The 18,138-nt window shown below is 36.5% G+C and overlaps 1 protein-coding gene across 4 annotated transcripts in view; it reads right to left on the bottom strand.

The window, feature by feature from the left end:
- Positions 1-9,376: 9,376 nt before the first annotated feature.
- The window catches only part of CUL2 (cullin 2), a 101,910-nt gene continuing 93,148 nt past the window's right edge, over positions 9,377-18,138 (bottom strand). For all 4 annotated transcript variants that reach the window (XM_019465115.2, XM_019465113.2, XM_019465114.2 and 1 more), the window contains 4 exons: positions 14,398-14,600; positions 12,540-12,641; positions 11,305-11,421; positions 9,377-10,279 (listed from right to left, as the gene is read on the bottom strand). In XM_019465115.2, the coding sequence (XP_019320660.1) occupies positions 10,148-10,279; positions 11,305-11,421; positions 12,540-12,641; positions 14,398-14,600 (554 nt within the window). In that variant the 3' untranslated portion in view covers positions 9,377-10,147. The remainder of the gene's footprint in view (positions 10,280-11,304; positions 11,422-12,539; positions 12,642-14,397; positions 14,601-18,138) is intronic.

Here is an 18,138-nt window from a genome sequence, read left to right as displayed (position 1 = left end):
TTAGGGTCTTCCTACTCCACCATCTTCCTTAATTACATCTTTTATCAACTCTATACTTTCCTGATAGTGTCCATTGACAGAAAAAAAGTTTTAAATTTTGTTGAGATCCAATTTATTTTTTGATTGGTTGCTTATACTTTAAAAATATTTTTTTATAGTTTATTTATTTATTTTGAGAGAGAGAGAGAGAGCATGAGTAGGGGAGAGGCAGAAGACAGAATCCCAACCAGGCTCCACTTTGTCAGCATGGAGCACAATGTGGGGCCTGAACTCACAAACCATGAGATCATGGCCTGAGCTGAAGTCAGACACTTAACTGACTGAGCCACTCAAGTGCTCCTTTTGGTTGCTTATGCTTTTGGTGTCCTATCTAAAAAAAACTAGACCAAATTGTTGCTTAATCCAAGATCATAAAAATTTACACATGTTTTTGTTAAGAGTTTTATATTTTAAGTTCATACATTTAGGTCTTTCATCCATTTTGAGTTAATTTTGTATATCGTATGAGGTAGGAGACCAAATTCATTCATTTGTATATGGATATCCAGTTCTCCTAACACTGCTTGTTTGGAAGACTATTATTTCCCTATTGAAGAATCTTGGCACCCTTGTCAAAAATCAATTGATCATAAAATGTAAGAGTTTCTCTGGTCTAATTTTCCATTCCACTAGTGGTTACCATCCTACACCTAATACAGATAAACAAATATTTACTACTATATATAAAAACGAAAACACAGTACAAACTACTTCCTTCCACCGAAGCGCTCCTTTCCCTCACTAATAAGATGAAAACTTGAGAATGCTTTAAGTACCCTATTGCCCCTTGACCCAGATTGGACCCTGTGGGCCATGGCTCTGATCAGATGGTTTGGTGCTTCTAGTTTCCAGCTATTATCAGAGTTTTGCTTATACAATTGTTTCTGTTTCAAGATCCTTATTTAGCATTTTTGTGATCCATTCCTAGTCACTCTATCATCTTACTGTATATTGCACTACACACACACACACACACACACACACACACACCAGTTGCCATGATAACATGACAAAATGCTGCCACTCAGGTTGGAGGGACAAAACTTCACGTCCCCAAATAGTAAAAACTCATCCTAATACTAGAATGTCTACATTTCTTACAAAGAATGCCCCTATTTGCCAGAACTCAAACCACCAGAGGAAGGTAAAGATCTCTAGGAGAGCACTGTGGGAAATGTTTGTATCCCCAATCCTTGTTTCCTCCCAGTGTCCCTGCCTTTTCCTAATAGTCTCCTGGGCTGATCCTCCCACTTCCAGAACCATTCAGATTGTCTCCTTCCAAACGGAGCTCAAGATTTGTGACCTTACTCCCTCAAGGCAGATAGAAAGGTTCAACTGGTGGAAAAGCAGAGGCACTCCGAAATGTGGGAGCCCTTCCAAAAAACCAGTTTGCACAATAAACAGGAACTTGGACTTCTTAAATACAGAGGAGTCTCTAATAGAGAAAGTTTAGACACTCAGGTAAGGTGTTTTTGGTCAGAAATGTTTCCAGACTCCTCAATTCACAGTGGCATAGAAACCTTTAACCCTGCTTCAGTTCTAGAAAAGCACAGTTTTGGTTGCTCAAGCAGTTTCAGCCTGGTGTCAAGAAAAAAATGCCCTCAGTCCTCTTCTGAGGAAGAAAAACCAAACAACAACAACAACAAAACAACAAACCAAACATGTAGCTTTTGCCGTCTCTCATGTAAGCAATCCCTCTAGAGATTCTAGAGGTTCCTTGCATTTGGCTCACAAAGGGAAAACCCAGACCATTTATACTCTAACCTGGAGAACTGGAAGGGTCTCCTGGGGTATTTCTGCTGCACATGAAAGACAAAGCTATTTCATTTAAGCCAAAAACATAAGGAAGGGGATTTTTCAGTGTGAGAGGTTTAACTATTTGATTGTTAAGGCCAAACTAACTCTATGCATTAATTCTGGGAACTACCATCTCCAGGTCCCCAGTACATACACTCAACTGTCTGTCCTCCTTGTTTGGAATCAGAGTATAAGAGAAATAATTTTCCTTGGTAATCTTGTTAGAATGTGTCAGGCCAGCTTGATTATCACCCCCGTATCTTGCAGTCTCTCCAAGACTATACCTCTTTTGCAGGTATAGTCCCATTCCAGCCTCCAGACCAAATCCCTGCAGTAGAAGAGGTATATAGTCCAGACTGCTAGTTCAGGGTTGTCTGGTGTCCATTTCTGATGAGTGAACTTCTTCCTATCTCTGAGACCTTTAGGCTCCACTTGGGTTAACTGAGGTTTTGCCTTGCTTCTTGTACTTAGACTTCTGTTATGAAAATGCTGGGCCTTGGTTTGCACATTCCAGGCTCTAGAGCTGGGCCCTGACATCTGCTAACTCTTTTGCTGATGCAGCTTCTCTTTGTCCATATGAATCAGTGTCCCTTGCCTCTAGTCATGCTGATATGCTTATCTGCAGCCTGCTTCTTGATACATAAACCTGCTAATCTGCTGGATTACTGTCATTGTCCCTGATGCAACCCATCTGCCAGATTCCAAATATGCTCTGAACACACAGCCAACAAGTAGGATGTGAAAGAGATGAGTAAAGAAAACTCCAAGGTTTGGCCTGAGAAACCAGGAGTTGCCATCAACGGAGATGGGCAAGCTATATGTAGAACATGTCTGAGGTTGCTGGAGGAAGATTAGAAGTTGTTTTGGATACGTTAACATAGAGATATTCATTATCAATCCAGCTATGGAGATGGAGTTGGTCATTGGACATACACCTCTGGAATGTGGGAGAGAGGCCTGGACTGGATATTACTATTTTGGATGTCATTGGTATGTATAGAGCATTTAAGCCATTGCACTGGGTGAGATCACTAAAAGTTGATGTAGACAGAAAAAGTCTAAAAACTGAAGCAAGAGACACTCCTACATTAGAGATTGAGGAGGAGAGGAAGAATCAACAAAGAAGGCTGCTTCCTGGAAAACCAATTGCCTTTTTTTCAGCAAATAATTAGTAAACATAACTATAGATGCATGCTAGGATCTAACCAGAGTTTTTCCTCTTTGTGAGTTTTTTTTACAGTGTGTCCCTCACTTTACATGCAAATAGGATGCTACATACTCAGCATTGGCCAAGGCCTTTTTGTGTAGTTCTGACCATGGACTTGGGTTTGCTCCAAGTCTTCCTCATTTTCTCCTGGTTTATGTGGGATCAGAAATATGCATTTTCATGAAGATGTAGCAGAGGCAGAAGTGAAGACATGTCCAGAGAGCAATGCAGTTTATAGGCTCACATCAGATAGAATACAAGGTTTAAGAACAACCTTCTATCCAAATATGCTAACCAATCATACCTGTGAGTGAGCATTTGGCTTTTTGTGTATGTATTCTTTATCTGGTAAATGGTGATTCTTTGGGAAATATTTTCTCTTTTTAAGGAAAAATTGGAAAATTTCGTGTTTAGTTGGCTTTTATATGGAAGTGTAATCTCCTAATTAAAACATAAACTATTTAAAATATTAAAAACCCCCCAAAATTTTTTAAACAAACCCATTTAAACAACATATAAAAGGAACTGTATTAATTTTCTTGGGCAGTCATAACCAAGCACCATAAACTTGGTGGCTTAAAACAACAAAATATATTCTCTCACAATTCTGGAGGCTAGAAGTCCAAAACCAAGGTGTTGGTGCTCTCTTTGCCTCTTCCCTGTGTGGTTCCCGGCCATCCCTCGTGTTCTTGGCTTCTTGCTGCACTATTCGAATCTCTGTCTTCACATGGCCTTCTCTCCTGTGTGTGTCCAAATTTCCATTTTCTTAGAAGGACACCAGTCACTGTATTAGGGCCCACACGAACCCAGTATGACCTCATCTTAACTTAATTACAACTGCAAAGACCCTATTGCCAAATAAGGTCACATTCACAGATTCTGGGTGGATATGAATTGGGGGAAGGGGACACTTTCCAACCCAGTAGAGTAAGAGTGAACTTATTCCATATGTAACTAAATACAAGTTATTGTATCATTGTCATAAAAATAAAAAAAAAAAATGCACGCCCATCCCAAAACAAAGAAGCTAACAAAGTAAACACTTACAGAAGAGGACTTACCCTAATTCTGAGTTATCACACCTCAGTGTGTGCCTCTAGTGTATTTTCAGAAACCATAGCACTCTACTACTGTGTTCCACTGGGTCCCAGGAGATTCCTTAGTTTGCCACTTGCTTGACCTTTTATGAGTCATCCATGCTGGGTTTGACAATCTACTAGGGACAAAAATGAATCAGGTAGCTGTCTGGTTCTTCCCTTCTTTTATCTCTGCTTCACAGAGAATCCCAGATCAGTTGCCTCCAGCATTTCCACTTGGTCTCAGAGCTTTGGATCTAATCAGAATGGATTTAAATTACTGGGCCAGCAGTGAGCCTGCCTGATTTTTCCAGAGCCAGGCTTGACCTCCTAACTGGGCAATCTCCTAAGGAATGCAAACCGGCTCCCTCCATTCAGACCTGGGTCAATGTCAGTGAAAGCATAAAAAAGAAAGCAAAAAAGTTGGGGTGTTGGGCTATGGACACTTCTTCCTTACTCTGAGTACCACTCTTTCCTGTATTGTGGAGCAGTGGACAGGGCAGTCCCAACCCAGGTCAAGCACATAACTTACAAGTGGAGAGTGACTTCTTCTTATACCACATTATTTCCAATTTACCACATGGCTGAAGATCTTCACCTTGGCTGTCAAAACTTAGAAATAATTATTTTAAAACACACAATCTAAACAAGGCATCTCAGATGTTTACCTCATAGCATAGCACTGATTTGAATTTTGTCGCTCCAGCACGTTTAGTGTTCAACTAAAACAGCTTTGTTTTTTCTATTCAGCATTCAACTTTTCCTTTAAGGTCAGAGTACGTCTGCTGCATCAGTGGCCTCCTTGGGCCAAATATTAGGTACGATGTATTCGCTAAGCCAGTTAATTCTTACTAAAAGTAGATCTTTGCTTGCATCTGTACCTTCTTCCCTAGGAGACAAACTAATAGGTAAAAATGCACTCACTTTAAAAGTTGGGGCTCTCAGCAGATGACTGAGTGCTGTGCTAGGGGTAGTCTCACGAGCTACCTAACCCAGGCTGCTTATAAAGGTCATAGAAAGTTCTTCAAGGAAAGTATCAATCTGGCCAACCCCCTAACTTTACCTGCTCCCAGGATTGCTAACTTCAACACAAGCTATAATTCTTCGACTACTGTAACTATAAATAGTAAGCTACTAACAATGGAGAAAAAGAAAACAATAATAAAAATAGAAAAACCCTTTATGTTCTTTTCCACAAGTTGGTTCCCAAAAGTTCCTTCTTTTTTGCTGAAAAATGATATTGTTAAGCTTGTCAGAAGAATGCAAAACACAGATAGATCTCTCCCTCAAGGGCAGCGTGTAACCAGTAGCTGACAAAGATTTCTGAATATAAGAAATAATCATAAGGCAGATTAACTTTTGGCTCAATTTCTCTACTTCAAAGTGTCCTTGCCTCAAAGTGGGATAACAAAGACCACCCACTTAAGCACAGAAAGACAAATCTTAGAACGTGTATAAACGACTATTCTCATGCTTTTCCATTCTTGTTTTTGTGATTCAAAATGTAATACATTTGTGTGGTAATAAATGTTTCTCTTTGATCACATTTAACCTGGACATTGTTAATTCATGGCAAAGAGTCAAAGAAAGGAGAATGGATCAAAAAGCCTCTAGGTAATAGTTTCTAAGATTCAGGAGAGGAGCACCTACGCAGTAGTTTCAGACCTGTATAGCCAACGGCCTGTTACATTAGGTTATCTCAAAAGCACATCAGATGCAAGGTGTTATAACCAAGCTCATTATGTTCCTCTTCCATCCTCTTCGTCTTCCAAAGTTCTCCTAACTCACTGAATCAATAGGCCATCTTTGACTCACCCCTTTCCTCCCTCATTCACCCTATCCCAACCCATTAAGATGTGTTATCAAATTAACCCATTATTGTGTTAATTTTATCTACTTTATCACTCTGGAGATGGCCGCTGTCACCACCCTAACTGCTCACCTCACCAGTCTCCTAAGTATCCACACTATTTGCCATCAGCCCTCTAGAGTCTATTCTTCACATTAATGCAGGTTACCCGTTTTCCACTGAAATTTGCAATCAGGATTTTGAAATAGTTTGAAAACACCAAAGAAAAAATTGAAATATGTACACTATAGAGCATAATGAAATGAATATTCATACACCTACCACCCAAGGAAAAAAATATATATATATGCACAAATGTAACTCCCCTGTGTAAAATCCACATCATTCATTCAGAGAGGTTTTGATTCTTAGGTTATAGCTGGTGCTTCTTACTTCAGGATCTTTGCTGTTACTGGTTAGAATATGCTCTCCCTGTCTCATTTCCTGCCCTTCTAACCTCTCTTATGCAACCCTTCTCAAAGTACCCAAGGCTTTCCTTCATAAGCGTGTACACTTGAAATGGTGTATTTATGACTGTTACAAGTCTAAAAGTTCCATGTTGGCACAGACTATATCTTTTTTGCTTATCACTTCAGCAATTGTACTCACATAATACCCTGGAACCAGTAAATGTTTGTTAGATGATGAAAGGTGAATTGGCTGAACTATGGATGGAGAGCAGGGGAAGGAAAAACCCTTAGAATTTCCTGTGTCATATAGTCACTACATATAAAAATGACTTCTCCCCATCAGTGAATCCTACCTTTAATGAAGTATAGCCCTTGAGGTTGTATGTCTCACATAAAGATTGCCTTATTTAATTGCTTCAGCTTTAGATATGCTTCATGAACTTCAACCAGTGGACCTCTCCATATTTTTCTACTCATTTAGCTACAGTCTATGTACAACTGCCCTTAGGCCTAGTATTTTAAAAGTTCACATCTTTACTTTGACCTTGCTCAACTAAGAATGTGTACTAGGAACCAAAGATTAAGAGCTCAATAAATTATCCACTGCTACTATAACTCAAAAAATTTTAACAGAACACAGGTTTGCATTAAGTATATGTATATTAAGGATATATATATATATATATATATATATATATATATATATATACACTTGAAATAGATATTCTATAGCTGTACATGTGAAGGTAAAATATTAAATTCACAAGTACCTTCCGCCATGAATCAGCTATGAGCAAAGTTGCTTAACATGTATATTTATATCTTAAATATCTTAAGAAACTGAAATATGAAGTGTTTAAAAAAAGTTTTTTTAATGTTTATTTATTTTTGAGTGGGGGAGGGCAGAGAAAGAGAGAGAGACACAGAATCCAAAGCAGGCTCCAGGCTCTGAGCTGTCAGCACAGAGCCTGACGCGGGGCTCAAACTTGTGAGATCATGCCCTGAGCTGAAGTCAGACACTCAACTGACTGAGCCACCCAGGCATCCCAAATATGAAGTGTTTATTCTCACAAATCACCTAGAAACAAATTTTTGCTCTGAAAAGTCAGGAAAAACTATTCTTTATGTATAAAATGAAGTTACTTCTATCTTACAGGCTATTTTATATATAGAGTGAGAGAGAGAGAAAGAGAAAGAGAGAGACTGTATTTATTAGGTCCACAATTTTGACTAGGATTTAAATTCAGGTTCTGCGGTCCCTGACAATGACTCCTGGAAAACTCTTCATTTGGTTTCCTCTTCTATGAGAGAGGAGCATTGCCTGGTTAACAGGATTATCGGAAGGTCAAACAAAATAACATATGAGGAAGCACCAGTCACAGTCTGTACTCAATAAAAGTTAAAAAAATTAACAGAACTTTATAGCATTGTAGCATATACAGGTTATAAAATCCTATAAAGGTAGTACGTTATAAATAAAGCAAAGCACAAACCCCAGAGTATATCTTTGTTTATATTAAAGCAAACGGTCATAAAATCTTAGACTAAACCCCTAGAATAAAACTACAGCAGCAATTAAAATAATCTGGTTTCAAAGAGAAGGACAGAACGTGAACAAAAGCAGCATGCTGTCTGGCTGGAAAATGTATCACTGACTCACACATTAACTACCTCAGTATTAATAATAATTTTTTAAGAACTTCTGAAAGTTTTGCTCACATTATTTTTGTTTTCCAAGATAAGCACAGAGAACCCTTTCCTCTCCTTCCGCTTCTTCCCCTTTTGTAGCTTTGACCTCCTCTGCCCACAAGCACTAGGTACCGTACACAGGGCCTGTCAGGTTAGTGCTCTGGGCTATGTGCTAGGCTCGTAATGATTTCAAGTGCCTGACCTAACTTGACAAGACTGCAGCCTTCCCTTCATTCTCCTCAGCAGAAGGTCTGTGCTAGAATTCATTCTAAACGCTGCTCCCTCTTGGATGGTGACTTGGTTAAGTGTATCTGGCCTCTTCCTCCTCATGCATGAGTATATCTTTAATGTTTCCTTTCTGGTAAAATGAGAAAAAGATGTGAAGAAAACTCTTGGCAGTCACTTCTGTAGACCTCAGCACAAGTATTTTGTCCATTTTTCAATATAATATATTTTCTTGACAATTTAGATACCAAGACTTAATTTAACATTTATAAATATTTAAGAAAAAAGGAGTCAATTTGGAAACTTTATCAACAAGTCATCAAAACAAGGTTTGTTTTTTGACAGTGAATGTACAATATTGTATGGTTTGCCATTACTTCCTCTCTAGAAAGAAAGGTAAAATGAGAGATACAGTTTATAAGTAAGTCGTTATAAGCTTAGATTTTTCCAACACTTAAAGAGACATGAGTCAGAAAAAGTGCAATCGAACAAACCAACTGCAGAAGCCATTTTTGCAATAAGACCACATATTAGATGATATTAAGTAATTATTTTTTGTTAGGTGTAATAATGTCATTAAAGTTGTGTTTTTGTTGTTTTTAAAAAAGATCTTATCTGTCAGAGATACAAACTAAAGTACTGTAAGTAAAATGATTCACATGGGATACCCTTTAAAATATTCCAGCTTATAGATGGGTAATAAATATAATAGACTGGAGTAGTCTAATACTGTTGTTAACATATATAATAAACAAAATAGTGGAATTTCATGTCTATAATAAGTGGCATCCGGTGTAATGCACCATACAGACAAAAACAAAGGTATTAGGTTACACATTGCTAAGCACACCTGTGACTTATGAGAGTGAATTTAGTATCAAAATGTATAGGGGTGTAAGGGTAATACACAGGTAAGAGAATGGAAGGAATACACTGGTATCACAGGATCTCCTATAACTCAGAGAAAGGTAGAAGGAGAGGTAAGACAGCTGGGTATCTGTCTACATTAGAATTAATGTATTATGAAAATAAAAGACAACTTCTGGATGAGAAACACTTTCTATCCAGACTTGAGGCCACCACATATTCTCCTCATCCTTTATTTCTGCGGTGTAAGCATATCACCAGAAACTCTTGATAGAATTAAATCCTCAACATTCAAAATGCTCATATCCAATGTAGTTCCAGTCCATAAAAATAAAACATTCTTTATGTTGAATGCATTTTTATGCATTCAAGAACAATAATCTAGACATTTTTCATGTAGGACTTAAGTAGGAGTAAAAGCGAGTTAAACCATTCAGATAAAAATGCAACTAAAGCTTCATTAGCTGCTTTGATGACTCATGAACATTTATATTTATACTATTATGTGTGATGCTCCATCCACATAAAAAAGGCATTCTATTTCTTTATTTTTTTTATTTGACAAGCAGCAATATCATGTTTGTCATTTTAATGTAGATACAATTATTAGGTTATCTGTCATATTACAATATTTAAGTTTTTTATTTTATGTCCTTTAAGATACATTAAAAAAAAAAAAAAAAACACATCAACTGCAAACGTGAAGGGGAGAAAAAGCATGGTACCCAACCAAATTTCCACATTTCAGCAATACTTCACTCATTCTTTTAATAAAGTTTTAAGAAATGTCATAATGACATGAGCTTGAAATATCTCTAGGCATTTTCTCTGACGCTCATGACGTGGCACTGGTGATGTTGTAAACAGCAGAAAAACAGGGGCTGCCAAATGACCAAATTATGGAGGCACAGGCCTGCTTTTTCCCACAGGAACACACCAAATGGTGATGGCAATGATCTTCTCACACCCACACTAGAGGAGAGCGACATCACGCTACGTAACTGTATTCATCCGCTGACGCTTGGCTGCGTTCGATGTACTGTTTGTCTATCAGAACTTCAATACACTTCTTAATCATGCTGATACTAGGATTAAACCTAGCTCTTGACTGGCTAATCACCTGTTGGAGAGAGACATTGATGTGTCAAACTACTGCTAATCAGTCAGTTATAAATCATTACTAACTAATCGGATATGACATGCTTCCAATGCATTGAGTGAGGTTCCATCAAATAGACCTAATCCATATGGGAAAAGTATGCTTAAAGTAATTATGAAATTATATTAATTAAACTGAATAAAATCATCCTAAATGCATGGGTATGATACATCAAACAAGTGAATGCCATGAACAGTATTAAACTGTTTTAGCTCAGAGGGCATTACACAAGGGGAGAGGGAACAATTTAAATCAATTTTGATGACATAAAATTTTTATGTAAAATAGGGGAAAAGCCTAATGTTTATGTTGTGAAGGAATTAAAATGCAAAACACAGATATAGCAAAATCTAATAATTTTCACACATAACAAAATTAAACTATTCACTAATCTATCTAAATACATGTACACATGCTCCAACTTCCATTTCACCCTTGCCAAACTTTCAAGTCCTTGCTGAACTAACACTTTCTCCAGAAACCTTCCCCCCAAATCCCCTAAGTCAATGCTTCCGTGTACATTCTCACAGTACTGTATCTCCTTCTCAGTGCATGTTAATGGAATTTTATATTTTTTGCTTGCATACTACTTCAGTCATGTATTTCTTCCCTATTAGATGGTCAGGAACCATATCTTGTGTTGCTCTGCACCACATCCCTAATGATGTGCATAACCCTCTATCACATGGTAGACACTCCTATATTTATGGAATGAATGAATACTTGATACAGTCAATTTCCTTCAATAACTGGACAGGAGGCTCAATATACTGGTGAACTTAGCTCTCTAAATCTAAGCCAAGGGAAATCTGAACTTAATACTGAAATTATAAGTGAGTACTGTTCTCATTAAGTAATGAGACATTTCTTTATGCTATTTGGGAATCATATTATTTCTGTATCATGTTTACAAAGAAACATTCCTAATCCATACATTGATAATACCCTTTGCCCCAAAAAGCCTTGAGGACTTCCCTGCCTTTTACCTCTTGAATAAGGGCATTATGCCGAAGTACTTTTCGTGCTTTCATGATACGAACTATAGCAGCTTGGAGATACATTTTCCGGTCCTCATCTACAGCACTTCTAGTCTGCTCCATTTCCTGTTTCACAGGGGGGAAAAAAGAGCAAATGAGACACTAGTCACTGAACCTTTCATAATTCATTCTATCAATGAGTTTAAATAAATTTCCAATCAATACTGAGCATCAAATTATGTAGTTAACATGTGCCCATTACCACATAACCATTACCAAAGGAATATCTACAGTGAGTTATTTATAATTTCTTGGGTTAAAGTTGGAAGGTTATTAAAAAAATTAACACTACTGTAAAATGTATTTAATGTAAATAAGCAATAAAGGAGAATTTAAATGATTTTCAGATTTTCAATAATTTTCAAATTTCTGTCCTGTCGGGGAGTACAGACTATATACCACGTATATGCTTTTAGATGCTTTAGTAACTGTGCATATTGGATCAGGCCTCAAGGAGAAGAGCTGTGAAAGATTCTATTTGGCTCAAGCAGAGAAGCAGGGAAGGATGAGCCACAAAGGGCCTATCTCCACACAGCTCAAGGAAACACAGTAGAGTGAGGCATAGAAGCAGGCAATGCCACATTAATAGGGCTCTCATAACAGCTTTTAAAAGACAAAATACAACCCACATATTATAAATTATTATTCAATAGCCTAGAGAAAAATGAGATCTCAAACATTTTTGTGTTGAAATTTAGTCATAATTAACTAACATCTGACTCCCATGGGGGAATAAGTTCTTGGAGAGGGCCCGACATCCTATCTTTTAACTGGACATGGGGCAGGATGTAAAGTTAGAAACATTTTCAACTTCTCTTTGAAAGAAATGTGTTATAAAGCTTTTCTTTATTTTACAAATGAAAAATGTGAGAGATTATATCACTAGTCAAGGTAGGAATTTTTGTGAAGAATGCAAAGCAATGCTCCACATTTTGTCTAAAAGCAAATGTGACAATACTACAATACCCTTTTCCTTAAATACCCATTATATTACTATTTTTATAATCTAAGATACTGGCAGCGGGTTTGTTTGTTTGTAAGGTTAGTAAATGCAGAGAATAAACCAGAAAAAAAATGCATCACATTATTACTTTTGATGTGCAAAGTTTTGCATTCTCTCAGTTACACTTGTGAAGTCCAATGCTTAAATATTTCCAAGAGAAACAACATTAAAAAGCACTTACCTGTGGGGTGTCTTTCTGCATCGATGTAGTAATTTTAAATTTTGTTCTTTTACTGCTAAAGTTCATATTTAATGAAAATGAAGATTCTGCATCAATGTCTTCCTATAATTAAAAATAATTCATTCATATTTATCAAAATTAAAATCATTAAATAGGAGTTGCTGCAAATAATATGCCTTAAAATGAAATGGCCAAGCAAAGAAGACTCAACTCTCATCGTTTTACATTACAAAGATTATTTAAGAGAAAAGTAACTGTCTTCTGTCAAAGAAAGCAAAAAACAATTCTTTTCTAGTTTTACACTTGAATTTTAATCTGTTTAACATTTAGAAATAAGCTACTTTATGGCCCAACTATTATGTATATTACCACTAGATAAAGGGTCAAAGCTCATTGGCTTAAACAGAATTTAACATTTTAATTTTTATGACCTACTGTCACCCCATTTTGAAAAAGTGAGCAACCAATGGTCTTGTGCTGCAGTAACAAAATATCGATGATAAATAACTGGACTACAGAAGCAACTGGTTTCCCGTGGCACACGTGACTCTGGCGTGGTTCTGATGAAGTTTACCCTCCAATTCATGTTTTATTCACTCTGCCAGAAGCAAGTGGCCTTTTCTCAAGTGAAAGTTGTCAAACCAATTTTTATAATCACAACTTCTCTATCAGGCTTAAGAAAGCCACTCATGTCCTATAGTGAGTTTTCTCCATCAGCGGGATCAAAAAGCACTTGGCAAATGAACCATCTTCAATAATAACCTAAGAAGTTCTGCTAAGGAATGGCATTCATAATTAAAATTTAATGTGCGAATAAGCAATCTGTATTTATTTTGAACACTCCTGGGCAGCAAAAATAATACATTTTAGAAAACTATACAACTTCTTAAGCACTTAATTTAGCTAAAAATTTATACTTCAAATTTTAAGTTTTAAGTTTAAAAATTCATGCTTAAATTATAACTAATTGCATTAATTAAAATCTTAATATTAAGAAGTTAATATTTTGTTAAGATTCTGAAGTCAGAAAAATTAATCATTTCTCAGTATTAAGAAAAGCTTTATTTGACTTTCAGAATACATGCTATTTAAAGCTGCTCAATGATAGGCTACAAAATATCATCGGATTAAATGAACTGATGAGAGAAACTGTAGGCTATTAACTTCACCAAAACAAAAATGAAACACAATTTATGAGAATTTTTTCTTATAGGCACAATTTGAAATAGGACACTTAACTCATATCTGCTTCTTAAACAACGATTTAAGTGTCTAAAATATACTGTAACAACAACAAAAACTTGTTATTAGGAAAAAAAGCTACAAAGAAAAGAAGTAGATTGCTGGCTTGCTCTTCTTGTGACAGATATTACAAATATATGGTGGTTATTAGTTGAGTCCTGGAATGAGGGAACAGGAGATTGAGAGCATTTGGGATGGTTACACAAACTAAATATGCACACAAATAAACATCAATAGATGGTCATTTCCTATTACAGAATCATGTAATTAAATATCAACTAAACACATGGAACAAAAAACAAACAGAAAGATTTACAATATGCTACTGTTTTTAACCTCAATTAACCAGAATCTACTCAGTGGCAATTCTTACACAATTTTCAGGAAACTGTCACAGTATAGGACAAATAAAATCAAACTGTAAAGGGCACACAGTCACCAACTTCTCTGTGACTACACAAGCTCACAGCTGTAAGGAGCCTACAGTAATGCAGCTGGCTCCGCACTCAAGTGTGTTCCAAAGTACAAGGGACATTGCCAATTATAACCTTACTTGAAAAACTGCAAACATCTCATGAAAAAGCTGTAATGTTTATAATGCTTAAATTCCCCATACCTTTTCTGAATCATGGTTAATCATTTTCACATCAAGTAATGATTTGATTGTTTTTGTCAGTTCCTTTTCATTCATTTGAGTGCTGTCTTGAAGCTCTTTATAGCTGACAGTTTCACTGTTGTTAAAGGCAAGAAGAACTGCCATTTGGTATGTTGTAACCATGGCTACATATGGTTTGCCCAAATAGTTCATTTTAACTTCACCTACAATTAAAACAAAATTGTGACAATAAACTTATCATCAAAGAAACATTTCAAAATTACTTGAGTAATTGTTTATTTCAGCTACTTTCTCCTGAAAGAATGAGCCAAGGACTTATTAAATTGTTATAAAGCCATTCTTGCCAGCAATGTAATCATTTTGTTTGTTTGGGGGGTGGAGGGAGGACTGTTAGTTTTGAGCAGGCAGTATAAATCACAATTAAACTAAAATACCTCTACCAGTAGGTAACAATGTCTCTAAAAGTTAATAGGAAAGCTAAGACTTAGGCATGAAAAAAAGCAGTAAGAGGAGGTGAGGGTAGGAGGAGAAATGGACAAAAGGAGAGAATGACAGCCTGCTACCAGTAACTGCCTCAGGGGTGTCTATCTGGCAAGGTTCAAGCACACAGGGAGGTCTACAAGCACACGGGAGATGCTTCTCCTGTGGCTCTAACCTCCAGTTTCTGCCAAAATTTAACAATGCTATTTTGTCTCATAAACAAACATTTTTCTTCTCAGTAACTTTCTAGGGGCAAACAAATGGGAGAAGAGACAAAAAGATACATTATTTTGATGAAATAGTTGATAGAATAAACAAGTTCTAGATACTACACTACTCTGGAAAGCTATAAAGGATAGAGCGGGTTTAGGCTCACTGAAGTTCTGCAACACCCCAGGGAGGCGGTGCACTGAAAAGTTTATAATAAACTGTATGACAAACATGTATGCACTCTATAACATGTAAAGTTAACGCAGGTCAACCAACAATTTCCTTTAGGACATAAAGCATAAAGCTGTGGTTTAATGGCTGTATTTCTCTCTGTCTCTTACACACCCTGAATTATTCGACTATTAATGGATTATAAACTAAACCATTACAAGATCTGGTTTTAAAGCTCTACATTATACTCAAAGAGGCTATATTTCACATGAACTTACCCCAGAGGCTACATTCTCCCTGTGAGTGGTAATTAGGATCTCTGATCAAGATGTTGTGCTTATTTATTCATTATGTAATTAAAAAATTTAAAGGATATCAAGTCAATTTGCCACTGATTATCATGCAGATGCCTATTCCAATTTTTATTGTGCTTCAACCTATTTCAAAAATAACTGTTATTCAGATAATTATTTAGAAACCCTAAAGAAAAATATGCCTTATCTCTGAATTTTCATGAAAGGAGGGCTTAACAGAGTTTAAGTAAAAAGTTAACATTAGGAGTGTCCTGCCAACAATCAGTACCAAAAATACTTTAAGGACTCTCACCTCAACATTTCAGTTTGGGAAATATGGTGAGAAGCAAGATATCACATAAACTGTACATAATTTGTGTAATGACTGTTTCAATCATATGTCAGAAACAAGTACGAAGTAATGCATCAAACATGCAGATGATGAAGTGGGACCTCAGGCGACACTTTATGGATGCTATAACACGCTGCCATGGGTTTGGACACAGAATGCATCTCCTGCCACACCAATGTGCCATGGGTTTGGACACAGAATGCATCACCTGCCACAGTCTTTCATCACCACCAGAACCCAAGGAACATTAAGAGACAATGCAAGGAAAGGGTCAATGCAAATAAAGGGTCAATGTAGCATTTATTATTAAGTTCATTCTGCAACATTTAATAAGAGGAAAACTAGTTTTGTAATACTTTTTTTTTCCCCTGCTATTTTTTAGTTGTCAGCATTAGGGGCACATGGGCCTCTTGCCACCTTTTCAGTACCACTGAAAAGCACCACAGTACTCATTAGCTCACAGAAGAAAAAAAAAATGGGAAAAGCATAGAGGGAATATGTGGGGCAGGGTAGGAAATCCCAAATTTGGACGATTCATTTAGTTACTGCCATAAACAGAAACAGAAGATACAAACGAGGTCATTTTACCTACAGAACAGGCTGGCAAACTTGATGAAACTTCAAACTAGAACAAAACATTCTGATACACACAAACTTTGAAAAAATAAGCCAACCATAACTCAAGAGGTATTTACAACTACAGGAAGTTAACAAGTGGGCAGAACTCTCTTAATAGTTTCATCCAAGTTACTTTCCCATTACCTGTCGGCTCCTTAGTCTCTAAGGGAAAGCTTTTCTTTACAGAAGAATGTCAGCTACTAAATGCTGAATGAGTGATAGAGTATCGCCAATTTGCAATCAGTAATGAAATAACTGATTCAAGCCATGATCATCCGTGGGTGCCAAAACCATTAGATAGAGCTGTTCCTGAAAAAGGGTATTCATATGGGACCTAGGTATCTCCCCTCAGATCACCTGTTAATTGAAAAGGGAAAAGAGTATCTTTACAATGAAGCTATCTGGTGGTCACCACCTTAACCAGGTGTCCAACATTAGAGTCTCTAATAGTGGGATAACCTGATATTATATGCCTTCTGGTACATTATGAAGTATATAGAGCTGCCTAAGAAGTATTCTTGCCGACAGTATAATTTGAATAGAATCAAACTTTTGAACCTAATTTCAGAAATACTAATTTACAGAAAGTATAGGGAATAGAAAACAAATCAAATACATCTACAATAATGTGATAAATCCAAAACACTGTCTGGTCTTTTCAAAAAAGTATGTCAAGAGGGGTAAAGGGGGTTAAGGAAGAGGTGGTAGGGAAAGGAAGTAGGAAGACACAATAACCAAATGCAATCAGTGACCTCTGATTACATTAAAACAGGCATTAAGGTCTCTTTGGGGACAACCAAGGAAATCTAAATATGGACTGGACATTAGGTAATATTAAAATCCCTCACAATTTTAACTGTCAAAGTATTTGAAATCAATAATGAAAGAGAATTCAGTCAAGGATAGGATCATTACCTTTTAAGGTATGTGCAATATGGTGGGATTTTGATTTTGGCAAATTTGCCAGATTAGATTTTGGCAAATAATCAATACTTATATGACTAATAGTTCATTAATTGCTTATATAATCTAATTATATGTATTATTTATGTATTATCTACATAGCTATGTATTAACCAATGAAGTGTTACTTCCCTTGAATTTATTTCTCAACTTATCTCTCAGCAGCTGACTTGGGATTCCTATAAAATCTTGATATGCCATAAATAAAATTTATTTATATCCAGTGTAAGTTTCCAGGTTCTGTATTTGTCATTTCTTCATCCAGTTGTTCTCTCAGAATAATTCTACCCAATGTCCTAGTCATAAATCCAATGGAATTTTTATCTTTCTCTCATTCAGTATCTCTGTCACATCTGATAGCATAGATTGCTTACTTCTTAAAATTCTTACCTCTGTTGGTAATATGCTCTCAACATTCTTCTTTGCCTATCTTGGCTAAGTCCTATTCATCCTTGAAAACCAAGTTTAGATGTTATTTACTCAGAAGGTTTCCTTCACCAGGAGCTATTTGCTACCACCAATCTATGGGAAACTAAAACCCTGGGCTCACCTATTACAACATTCAAAACATTTACCATAATTATTTACTTGTCTATCCTCCCATTAGATGTGAGCTTTTTGAGGGCTGAGGCTCTGTATTTTATCTGTACTTGG

The sequence above is a fragment of the Panthera pardus genome, unplaced genomic scaffold, assembly GCF_024362965.1.
Source record: "Panthera pardus isolate Hobbes unplaced genomic scaffold, ASM2436296v1 HiC_scaffold_6, whole genome shotgun sequence".
In the NCBI taxonomy this organism is placed as follows: Eukaryota; Metazoa; Chordata; class Mammalia; order Carnivora; family Felidae; genus Panthera; species Panthera pardus.
Note: the sequence above shows the minus strand (reverse complement) of the source record. Positions and strands in the feature narration are given on the sequence as shown.